Source organism: Stegostoma tigrinum, chromosome 6 (assembly GCF_030684315.1).
Source record: "Stegostoma tigrinum isolate sSteTig4 chromosome 6, sSteTig4.hap1, whole genome shotgun sequence".
In the NCBI taxonomy this organism is placed as follows: Eukaryota; Metazoa; Chordata; class Chondrichthyes; order Orectolobiformes; family Stegostomatidae; genus Stegostoma; species Stegostoma tigrinum.
In genome coordinates this window covers 88,221,816-88,234,541 of record NC_081359.1, presented here as the reverse complement: position 1 = coordinate 88,234,541, position 12,726 = coordinate 88,221,816, and the positions used below count along the sequence as shown (strand labels likewise).

At 39.7% G+C, this 12,726-nt stretch overlaps 1 protein-coding gene across 5 annotated transcripts in view; it reads left to right on the top strand.

Moving 5' to 3' along the window:
- The window catches only part of tpte (transmembrane phosphatase with tensin homology), a 66,067-nt gene that overhangs the window by 34,242 nt on the left and 19,099 nt on the right, over window positions 1–12,726 (top strand). For all 5 annotated transcript variants that reach the window (XM_059646934.1, XM_059646937.1, XM_059646936.1 and 2 more), the window contains 2 exons: window positions 7,740–7,800; window positions 12,578–12,659. In XM_059646934.1, the coding sequence (XP_059502917.1) occupies window positions 7,740–7,800; window positions 12,578–12,659 (143 nt within the window). The remainder of the gene's footprint in view (window positions 1–7,739; window positions 7,801–12,577; window positions 12,660–12,726) is intronic.

Genomic DNA, 12,726 nt, shown 5'->3' with positions numbered 1-12,726 from the left:
TCTTGTAATTATGATTTTCCATTTCTTTGTGCTGTATTTTAATTGAGACATCCAGCACCAGCTGTTTTTTGACTGCTTTGTTTTATCTGATCTGGAATGTCTCTAAAGAAATTGCATGTTTGAAGAATGTCTTAGATCAAACTTTTTAACCCCACTAATCCAACTTTTCACATGCTGATTTTTGGATCTTTAAAAGATTAAATTTTTCTTTCTAAATTTTGTACCTACTTAACGCATTGTTTAATTTGTTCATGGGATGTGAAATTTTGTCTAGGCCTGCATTTATTGTCTTTGGCAAAGGTGGTGGTGAGCTGCAGTTTACTGTACATGTGTGCACACACAAATGTTAAGAAGCGACCTCATTAGAATTTTTACTATTTTCGCTGTTAGTGTCATTAGTTCCAAGTCAGGATGGCGAGTGGCTTGGAGGGGATTTTGTCTGCATGCACCTGCTGCCCTTGCCATTCTAGATGGCAGAGGTTGCTGGTTTAGAAAGAGCTTTGAATTACTGCAGTGCATCTTCTAGATGGTGCACACTGCTGCTGTGCATTCTTGGTGAAGGAAGTGAATGTTGAAGGTGGTGGGCTGGTTGCCTGCTTTTGTCCTCACTGAGCTGCACCTATCCGGACAAATGGAGAGCATTCTATCTGGCTCTTATGCCTGTTTAGCATCTTAAAAACAAAGCCCATTTCTCCTCGCAGAATCCCTGCTGTTGAAGCCACTGCATTTAAATAGCTTGTCCAGTTATGTTTCTGGTCTGTTAACTACTGGGAATCTCTAACATTCAATTGCTTTACCATTACAGACAGTGATGGTTAGATTATCTGTCTTGTTGGAGATGGTCATTGCCTGGCACTTGTGTGACATGAATGTTACTTACTGGTCTATCAGCTCTGCCATTGATACTGAAGCAGTATCACAATTGATCTTTTTTTTAAAAAAATCAAATCCCATTGTTTGAGGTTTAGTGCTACTTGTAAGAGCCAATTGATGGTGCTTTCAGGATAATTTCCAAAAAGCAGTGGTATATGTTTCACATGTGAATGGCAGAAGAAATATAGCCCATTTTAACATCACTTACTTCAAACAAAAATCTTCTTTCAATTAAATTCTTGCCATGCATGATTTTGCTATGTTGTGTAGCCACTTCCTGTCAATTGTACAGAGGTAGGAAACCAAAGTTTGCCAATACAAGAATATTTTAGCATAACCAAACTGTCGAGCAGCAATGAGATTCCCATAGATAATGAGAACTGCAGATGCTGGAGAATCCAAGATAACAAAGTGTGAGGCTGGATGAACACAGCAGGCCAAGCAGCATCTTAGGAGCACAAAAGCTGACGTTTTGGGCCTAGACCCTTGATCAGAAAAAGGGGATGGAGATGAGGTTTTCATTTTTGGTTGCCTAACAGATGATCCATCAAATATTCATCCCACAATGTGCCAGGCTATAACCAGCTTCACCAAAAGAGAATCAAACCCTCACCCCTTGACTTTAAATGACATTCCTATGGCTAATTCTTCCACTATACCAGTAGCATCTTGGAAGAGGCTGCCATTGACCAGAAACTGAACTTGACCAGCTATTTTACATAACGTGACCGCAAGGGCAGATCAGAAGCTAGAGTTAGCTTGTCTTCTGACTCCTTACAGCCTGTACACCATTTGGCAAATGTGGTGTAATGTAGTTTCGGAGTGTAATGGAGTATTCTGACTTTCCTGGATGAATGCACCTCCACCAGCACTTGAGTGGCTTGACTCCATTTAGGTCAAAGCAGGTGGCTGAGTGCCAACACTTGTCCCTTCAGTCACACGTATTCATGGTGACAGCAGTGTTCCTCTGCAAGACTTGCTTCAACAACTCTCCAAAATTGCTTTGAAAGCAGTTTTAAACCAGTGACCTCTCCCCTGATCTAGAAGAACAAAGGTAGCAGATGCATGGGAATCTGTAGATTCTCCTCCAGGCCACTCAGCGTTGTCACTTCGAGCTAATTTTGCTATTCCTTTCCTGTCACAGGGTCAAAATCCCAGAAGTACCTACCTTCCAACACTCTATGTGCTGACACCATGAGCTGCAATGGCTCAAATTAACCTAGCCCCACCCTCTTTGATTGTTTAACCTATTTTTCCAAAAATGAATCTGTTCAGATTTATTACACACCTCTGGAGCAGCTAGGACTTAAGCCCAACTACCTTGGTTCAGGGATAGGGACGCTACCTCTGCTCCACAAGAGGCCGTCCAAGCTCTACCTTTTTATAATGGGAATTTGGAAATCAGTAACAAATGCTGGACTCACTAGTGACACTCATCACATGGAAGAGTGAATTGCTGAGTATTGTTTTCTAACAACCTGTTAATGTGTTTAGACAGTGTTTTCTGTTGGGTCAATAGTTTGTCTTTGTTAGTACTTTCTAAATTATTCCGGCAATTCAGTAGAATGGATTTGAGTTATGGGGATGTAGGTCCATGAACCTGTGACAGCATGTTTTTGTTTTCTGATTAGATTGTGTGAATGGTGCATCCAAAATTTAACACAAATAAAGGCACCTGAAGTGCCAGTATTATTTATGAGCCTTTAATTCCACTGCATCCACTTTGTAGGGTTTCTGTTGGATAGCGCAGGAAGAAAATAAGCCTTTTTACAACCAACTATTGGTTTCCATTTAGTATTGTAAGTTGTTCAGATGTTTCCTTTATAAAACTGGAGAAGTTCTAACTTAGCCAATTATTATTATGTTTGCAACTTCCCAATTACTTGTAATTTGAAATAAGCAGTGTTTGTTAACAACCTGGGAGGGTTGCAGCGGAATGGGGTTGGTCTAGTTGGGCTGCTATTCAGAGGGTTGGTGAGCACTCGGTGGGCTGAATGACCTGCTCCCACACTGTATAGGGATTTTTGATATTAGAATTTCAGCACATCATTGTTAGAATCCTCTAAAGCAACATTCCTGACTGAACTGTTTCATTGATCTTTTGATTTTTCTCTCCAGTATGAGACCAACTATTGTCTGGTAACTCTCCAATTTCATGTTTTAGCTTGAATTTTGGATTTTCCAATAAGGAAATGTGAAACCCATGTCACTGATAAGAATATGAACGAGTCCTGACTTAGGTGGTATGTGATAGATAATGATCTAGGGAATATCCACCTCCAAAATAAAACATCCACTGACTTCAGTGATGAGAAGCTTAGTTGAGCCAGCCACATCATCACTTTTTGGTGAAGCAAGAGGTTGGGTACTGAGCCAACTTCATTAATCTCCTCTCCCTTGTTTCTTTTTAAAAACCTTTCCCTGTACACCCCAAATTCATGCCTTTCTCTAATCTTCTGAGAACTGTTACTATTCTGAGAAAAGCAGTTTGGTATTCCCTATTGCAGAACTTTTCTGATAGCGAGTTATTACTTCCTCGGTGCTCCGTGCCCTGTACCCTTTTTCATGTCTCACCACCTTGGCTGTAATTTCCTGCAATTCTGTTCCAATTTGTGTACTGTTCTGGTTTGTACATGTAGAGCCATTCCTTCCTCATTACTGCTGTAATTGCTGAACTAGCCTGCCTTTAACCATTTACAAGGATAGTAGTTTATGCTGGATATCTTTACCAGCTCTTTGAGGTCTTGACATCATGGACCATGTTGCACCAATTTCAAAAAGAGGTATCAATTCTATGGATGCCTTGTCATGTATTTCTCTTGGTTGTGGTGGTGACAGATGTTGAATTCATTATTTGGAGGACAGGGGCGGCTCAGTGGTTAGCACTGCTGCCTCACACCTCCAGGGATCCAGATTCGATTCCACCCTTGGGCAACTTCCTGCCTGTGTGGAGTTTGATCATTCTCTGTGTTAGCATGGATTTCCTCCCAGGTGCTCTGGTTTCTTCCCACAGTGCAGAGTTGTGTGGGTTAGGTGGACTGCCCTTGGTGCCTGGGGATATACATACTAGGTGGGTTAGCAAAGAGAAATGCAGGGTTGCAGCGGAATGGGGTTGGTCTAGTTGGGCTGCTATTCAGAGGGTTGGTGAGCACTCAGTGGGCTGAATGACCTGCTCCCACACTGTATAGGGATTTTTGATATTAGAATGCTGCTGTCATTAATACCCATGCATCTCATCCCTGAAATTTGGATTACTAAAGAATATTTCCAGATTCACCAGTGAGACTGTTTTGAATTCCACATTTCTCTCACCATCAGAAGCCATGATCACATTGGAGCAGGAATGAGGCTGATTTTGTTCAAATTCTACTCCTATTGTACTTGTCTGTTTGTGTAAATTAATGAGAGCTTTTGCCTTTTCCACATTCTGTCTTTAATTTCTAAACCACTTGTATAATGTGTTAATACAAAAGCCAGATTCTGATTGTTGCAAATACTCAAGTCAGGTTTATAGAAATGGAGAGGAAAATACTGAAATCTGACTCGGAACATTAACTCTGTTGCCTGACCTTCTAAATATTTCCAGTATTCTGTTTTTATTCTTACGGCTAGGTTTTGTCTTGTTGGCTAAGAACTAATAATTCGCTACATTTTCCCCTATTAGGAAGGGAAAGGATGAGTCACCGTGTTTAGCGATTCATACCCAGCATTCTAATAATGCCTAATGTGTGTATGTTGTACAGGTCATCAAGAAACCAATATTTTTTAACCCAGTCAGTTGAACTGAATATTGGCTTGAGTTTCTGGAAATAATCCGACCCTTCAGGAAGCCTGCTGGAATCCAGCACTTTGACCCCTTTATTTTTATATTTTAAAAAAATTGTAATCTAAACTAGGGTTTTGCCGCGCTGGAGAAGCTGACACGGTTTTAATTGTGTTCTACTGCAATTGCATGCTCCTCTACCTCTTCTATTCTGTATCTGCATATGTTGGATGTATTTTTACATTTTTCTCTTCCCCCCCCCCCCCCCCCCCCCCCCCCCCCCCATTACTTGTTAATATTCAGTATTTGTGTTCAGAGGCTTTCTTGCCGCAGGAATATGTTTAACACCCTTTGTGCTTTCCTTCAAACTGACAAATGCACATCTCTTTAATCTCCTACCCACTGCTGCAAAGAAATGGTGGGTTCCTGGGTAGTCACTCGATTTGTAAGCTCTGTTTTTTTTTGGTGAGGTGATGTACCAAAGCTATTCAGCTTTGTTAGAAATGCCTTTAGAACTTCACGGAATTGTTCAAAGTTGCTTGAGCACTTCAATCTACATACTCAATGATTGGCAAATTTGTCAGGCTTTTTTTGCCCCTTGTCAGTAGGTCTGTGGAAGAAGTTTGGTGATATTAGAGTATTAACCTTTGACATCCCATTTTACCTGGCTTGGAGTCTAGCATGGTTTCATCTTGGACCAGTTTGAGTTGTGCTATTGTGTGATCAGTTTAAATGTCAACTTTAAGTGACATCAAATGAGTAACTGTTTTGATCTTGAAGAACTTCTTGATTGACGGTGATACTCTGAGGGTGAACTGAGAGAATAATGGGTGATTTTCCCCCGTCATTTATGTATCTGGGATTGGAGTGGGGTAGAGGAATTGTTCTTTGTTTCTGTTTTAACATCTTGTCTACCAAAAAGAGAATACATTGTTTCCTTTTTATGGTTTGGTTGTGCTTCCTCCAAAAAGGGTTGTGTAGATCCTTTGCTTAAACTCAATGAAGCTCCAAACTTTTGTCTTAGCGTTAAAAACTCCCCTTGTTAGTTTTAGCCCCCTTTTTAAAAGTAATGTAAAAGCCTGACAACTTGAAAATGATTACTACTGTCCACTGTCCCTAGCCTAATTCTGAGTATTTTAATATTCATCATCCGTCCGTCTGTCCGTCCGTCTGTCTGTCATGGGGTTTTCACATAGAAAGAGGATTTGGTAACTTGCCGTGTCAAAGATGATTTGAGGAAGTTGAAATCCGGTTTAACAACTGGGAGTGAATGGCAACTGTTGGAAGCATGAGATAAAGGGGTCAGTGTTTGGATTTATATTTTAAATGAGCTCACTTAGTATCTGAAAAAATTTTCTTTGGAAGTGAAGGATAAGTAGACATTTGAATTTAATGATTTTTGGGAATGAATCACTCTCTCTCTCTCCCCCTCCACTTTTTTTAAATGAATTAGCTGGATTTCGGCATTTTTGGGAACTGTTTCCTGCTGACCTCTTTTGTTTTAAAAGGCTCACGACAAAGATTGTGTTTAGTGGGACTTCCCTTTTCTGGGCAGCAGTTATGCAGTAACGGGTGAGGAGTTGTTCATGTTGAAATGGCCACAAGCACAGCAAATCTAGTTTAAAAGTACTCCATATCCCTCACTTTTAAATATTGAGATGGTAAAATGAAAATTTTTGTTTTGGTTGGAATACAATAAAGGAACATAAGTTGTTTGAAAAATGTTGTTTTCTTCTGGCATTCTACAAATACTGGGCTAGAGAGTGTGTTTATAAGTTGTTGTTATGGCGGGGTCCTAGTGCATTATTTTTAAAAAGCCAGTGGCTCCTCATTCACCAAGGAGTAACCTTTCTCCTTCCATGGGTTTTCCAGCAAGGCTAATAGCATGTAAGTTTGAGCTTTTGCCAATTTATTAAAATTTGGGGTGCCTAAACACTTACCCTCTGGAGTAAGTAAACCATTGGTTGCGGTCTTCCGTTCCATGCACAGGAAAATAGATTCCAAAAGTTTCTGCCGGTCTTAAAGGAGTGCATATGTTAACAATTTTTTTATCAGACAGAATCTGGGTCGCATTTCTCCCAGACGGAGTAAGCAGAAAAACATGTCCTTTTATGTACTTCATTTATAAAGGTGCACTACCTCCTGTGATTTGCTTTCCTCCATGATCTGGGCGCACACTCTCTCTCTCGTTTTTAGAAAGTATGGTCTGTCAGGTTTTTATTTTCTATATTGTACCAGTGACTCTCATCCTGAGTGGGCAGATATGAGGTCCACCCAAAATGTGAATACATAATTTTGGCTGTCCCTTCAGCCAAGAGCAGGGTGCTGTATTGCTAGAGGAGAGTCTCTGCAATCAGTTGGATGTTGAGTGTTTTGCATCTTCAGACATTGGAGGGGCTCTTCCTGTGCTCAGGTTAACATGAAAGCAAGGTATGGGGATGCTGGAACTTTGAAATAAAATGGGATGAAATTTCTGAAGAAAGCTGAACTGGGGCAAATAATCACCTGTTGGTCAAGATGACAACTAATAACCAATTATTTTGCCATTTATCTCTCTCTCTCTTTCTTCCACCGCGCCCCCCCCCCCCCCGCCCCATTGCTGTAATATGCAAGGCAAATCTGTGTGTGTAGTAATGATCAATAATTTCTTAATTTCAGTTCAATCTTTTGAGATATGGGTGCTGCTTGCTAAACTAGCACCTGCTGTCCCTCCAAAACACTTCTATTGTAAGTCACCAAACACATGCCCTCCACAATGGGGGCATGCTGTTTCTGTTTAGCCTTGGTTCTAGGTCAAGAATGTGAATTCTGTACACAGTGCAGGCAAGGGAACTTTTTTTCACCCAAATAGAATCACGATGTTCCGTTTAATTTACTTGGCTATTAAAATTGTAGGTTTGTTTTTTTTTTAGAAAAGCCTTAAGAATGTGGAGCACTAACACAACCTGCTATTGTGACACTTCCTCTTACAAAACTGACTCTCACTGAAACTAATGCAATACAGTAATGTCGATATGACATTGCTGTTGCCAATCATAAGGTATTACTGTTAGACCAAACTTTTTTATATTTTAAAAATCACTAATGTAAGATGTGTTTACAGGAAGTTGCAAGATTTTTTGACACCAAGCACAAGGATCACTATAAGGTCTATAATCTATGCAGTAAGTATGTCTTTTTAAAAATGCTTTTCAAAAGTTGGAGTGGTTGTATTTGGAGGAAAATATTGAAGTATATGCAATATTTTGAATCCATAAGCTCCATAAATTAAGTGAAAAATTGATTTGATAAAGGCACAGTTTCATTTCAAAGTATGTTTTCACAGCACAATATCAGCAAACTCGATAAGGTTAGACCATATACTGACAAATTAGGGACTATTATTAGGAGATGGCAATTTAATGGGTCATAGTAAGTCTTTTTAATCCAAAATATCCCATAATTGATGCACATTGACAAGTGACCATACAAATTGATCAAAGTCTTGATGCTTTTTGTCAAGTATTAACTTGTTTGTTACTTCTAAACTATCTTGGGATAGTTGAGCCACAAAAATAATTTTGGAAAGGTCTTTTCTCTTTTACTGAAGAAGAAAACACGTTTTTTTAATATATTAGAGGCATCAAGTGGGTATATGTCATTTGACAGACATTCGGCCATGATATGTATTGAAGGGCCTGATCCTAGTTTCTATGTATTTGGCTAAGAGTCAAGTGTTCCCCTGGTGATAATGGCTTTGAATTTGGATGGCTCTGGGTGTGGGAACCAAAAGCCTAGCTCTGAACTTAAAAGCAATTCAACAAGCAAGAAACGTTGTTCTGTTGGGGTATTTACTTGCCATGTTTGGCGGTTTGCTGCATCATAAAATTTTAATTGCATAGATGCTATATAATTCCTACAAAACCCATTTGGTGTAGATTGCTCTGCCAGTGTCCCTCTGTTCCCATGCATGTTGCCTCTCTTGCCACCTTTTTTATGGGATCTTCAAATCTGGCAACAAGTGCCCAAGTCACTTAGGATTTTGCATTGCAAATCCTGTTATTTTAATCAACCCTAGAACCCATTTGTTCGAATCCATTATGTCTGTCTTGTGTTGATGTCACGTCTTAAACAAAAACAAAGTGTAAGTCTCGTGGTCACTAAATGCTTGACTGATTATCGGAGAAAACTGAGGAAATGTCAGTGATTGACACATCTTCAATAATCTGCCCATGATGCTCACTACAATTTCACCAGGACTGTGTTCAATGAGACCATGTCATTCAGGCTTGAGTCTGATATAGACAGCAGAGCTGTTTGCCAAAAAGGGTGGTGAAACAGGTGGCCTTGTTAATATAGCAATTTCCCAATTGTAACACCAAGTAGCCCGAGCACACTGGTCTAATGTAGTTAATGGAAGTAGCCTCCAATAGCTGGAGTTAGAACTGACTCAAAAATAAATGTTTGTGGTTGTTGGAAGTCAAAGCAGAAATTCATTCTGGTCTTTCTGTTTTCAGTTGTTTCACCCCTCAAAGTTAATGGAACTAGTTGACCATTCCAATGCTCTAATCTGTGAATAATTGAGCTCCAATTGGCCTGCTACAGGACTTGAAAGTGGCAGATAACATTCACTGCACGAGGGTGCCAAATGACAAATCTGTTTTAAATAGTGAAAAATTGCCCTTTGACCTTCTGAAAGGCACCATTATTGGGCTCTTTCTTTGACTTCCCCTCAAAAAATCAATCATTACATTGGTTCTATTCTTTGGATACTGCCAACAAAAGACTGCTCTTAGTGCAATGAACGAATCTCTTGCTGAGTGCTCAGAACATATCCACCATTGACCAGACTTGATTCAGGAATGGGACAGGATATTCTCTATTCACAACTGTAGGAACACCTCGGGATGTGGAATTCATTTGATCAACCATGTAATTGCCTAATAATCCCATCCTCAATAGCCAGGCCGTGACTTTTGTATCTACAATTTACAGGAAACACTCCCTCCTCCCTTGTGACCTCTGTCACTGAGTAGGACAAGCAACAATGTTATGTCAACATCGCCTGCAAATTTCCCTTTAGTTGCACCTCATCCTGACTTTAAATATGAGCTTTTTTTTTGTTCATATGTTAGTATCCTGGGCGGACTTCCTCTATTAACATTGGAGATCAACATTAGCGCAAGTAAAGCAGTGGTTGGGGACTATGCTCTCATTGGACCGATTTATAAATGTAGCTTTACCCAAATCTTTTTGATTTGGTTTTTAAACAAAACAAGTGGAACAGTGAGATCACGTGTCTGCTGAGATGTGCATCAAGTTGAGGGTTAATTTGGAACTGCTTTTAATGTTTTCAAAATGAAATGTTTTAAGTATAATCAGCCTTGGGGTTTGATCACAAATAAGAAAACATAGTAAACACAATTACACCACACTAATACAATCCTAGATACTTTTTTTACTATGGTGGAATATTGAAGTAGTCCTTTTTTTTCATTAAATTTTATTTTCCAGTATTCTCCTGCTCCTTTTGTCTGTCTCCTTAAGCTCTTTTTTTTCTTACATTTTGTAGTGTTCTTGTCCATTTTGTTGCATTCTGGAGCCAAATTGCATTTTAAATGGAGTTCTACCCCTCGAGTATACAGTTGTAGATTCTGCGAAATTGCAGTAGTGTAGCATAGGATTTTTATAAAGTACTTTGTGCTAGTCTTTGTGTGTGCTTCCTGCTAGTAGCCCTGCATTCTTTTGGAAAACACAACATACCATGCTAGTAGATCTTTCAGTCCAGACTGACTGTTGATAACCATTTAGGGTGGCACGGTGGCTCAGTGGTTAGCACTGCAGCCTCACAGCGCCAGGGACCCGGGTTCAATTCCAGCCTCGGGCGACTGTCTGTGTGGAGTTTGCATATTCTCCCCGTGGAGTTCGCATATTCTCCCCGTGTCTGCGTGGGTTTCCTCCGGGTGCTCTGATTTCCTCCCACAATCCAAAGCTGTGCAGGTTAGGTGGATCGGCCATGTTAAATTGCCCATAGTGTTCAGGGGTGTGCGGGTTATGGGGAATGGGTCTGGTGGGATGCTTCAAGGGGTGGTGTGGACTTGTTGGGCTGAAGAGCTTGTTTCCACACTGTAGGGAATCTAACCATATCTCCACATTCGGATACAAAAGACTGCAGTATGATGCAATTATACATCCTGGTGGAAACAAAGACTAAATCACTCCACAAAGATTCAAACCTTTCCAAATATTGTCTGGTAGTTTGATATCTAACAGGTATTTTGTAGACTAAATCTCTTGACTAGACTTGACAAAAGCTACAATTATAAACTCTTGACTAGACTTGAATGAAAATGAAGATTCTATAGGAGGTCCATCAATTCAACATCTGAAGTTGTTCAAATTAATTGCCAGAATTAGTCATCCCTGGTTCAATGTCCTGTAAATTGAAAGCTCTTTGTGTCTTCTCTTTATAATATGGATCTACCGTTACGTTTAGTACTTTGTCCACTTTTTTCTAGTCAGAGCTTTTCATAATTTCTTTCTGGAGATGTGGGTGTCCCCAGCAAAGCCAGCATTTGTGGCTGTCCATAATTGCCCGTGAACGGAGTTGCTGGCTTTGCTATTTCAAAGGTCGGTAAAGAGTCATCCACACTCTCTCCCCTGTGTGTCTGGAGTCACATATAGGGTAAGAATAGCAGAAAGTTCCTAAAGGACATTTTTTAGTGGGTTTTTGTTACCATCAATTATAATTTTGTGGTCACCATTGCTGAGACTAGTTTTAAATTTAAATTCTACCAAATAGGTGAGAAGAGATTTAAATCGTTGCAAGAGCATTAGTTTGAGTATCTAGATGTTACTATCAGGACATCACTACTATGTCACCATCCTGCCCCAGTCGCCTTTGGAAATGTAACTGCTGTACTTGTCCTCTTTTCAAGGAGCTATTAATTTTAATCAGCTGATTGTTACAAGTAATGTAGCTGTAACAGAATTCAAATTATCCTAATTGCAATCTCTGAAGAGGACACTGAAGCCTATTTTTGAAGCTCCAAGTTTGATGTGAAGATGCATCTTTAAAATGACCAATCCTATTGCAGGTTTTGTTGCAACTCCACTGCATGACTGAAAACTATAAATCATTGGTCAATTCATTGAATTGAGTTCTTCAGCTTGCCTGATGTGGTATATGAATTATAATTTGTTAACCTTTGGTTATATACATATTGCAAACTTGTGTTGTGTTTACAGTTACCTTTTGTATAATCCAAGTCTTTAATTCCCAGTATTTCAAATGTTTTCTTGACTCATGCGACAGATCACTGAGTGATTACAGTAGTCTGCCTGTTTTGTTTTTAAGCTCTTAGAAACCTCAGAATGAGTCTAACTTAATAGCACAGAAATCCAAGATAATGGGAACTGCAGATGCTGGAGAATCAGAGATAACGAAGTGTGAAGCTGGATGAACACAGCAGGCCAAGCAGCATCTTAGCACAAAAGCTGACGTTTTGGGCCTAGACCCTTCACAGCGAGCTCTCTGAAGGGTGTAGGCCCGAAACATCAGCTTTTGTGCTCCTAAGATGCTGCTTGGCCTGCTGTGTTCATCCAGCTTCACACTTTTTGTTAGCACAGAAATCCATGCTGGCTTACTGTAGAGCATCAGTCAGTCCCATTTTCCTTTTGCCAGTCAGGTTTATTAATGTCCTTTATTTCTTTTTTTTTTCTTGTTTTTAATGAAGGAAATCTTCAGTCTTGGCCTTGTCTGCCTACATGTGACTTCACTTTCACAAAAACATGGTTGGCTCTTAACTGTCTGGGCATTTGTGGATGGGCCATAATTATTAGCCTAACAATTGACATTTGTCGAATGAACAATAGAAAGTTGTCCACCTATAGCAGTAGGCAGACACCACTTAATTTAATGAATTTCAATATCTGTTTCTAACACGGATGTTTCTGTGGTAGGTGAAAAGGGCTACAATCCCAGATTCTTTCATTACAGAGTGGAAAGAGTGTTCATTGATGACCACAATGTGCCTGCACTGGAGTAAGTTAGTTTTTATTTTCTATTCACCTGTTAAAGGTGAACACTTTTTAAAAAATTTTTTTTTGGT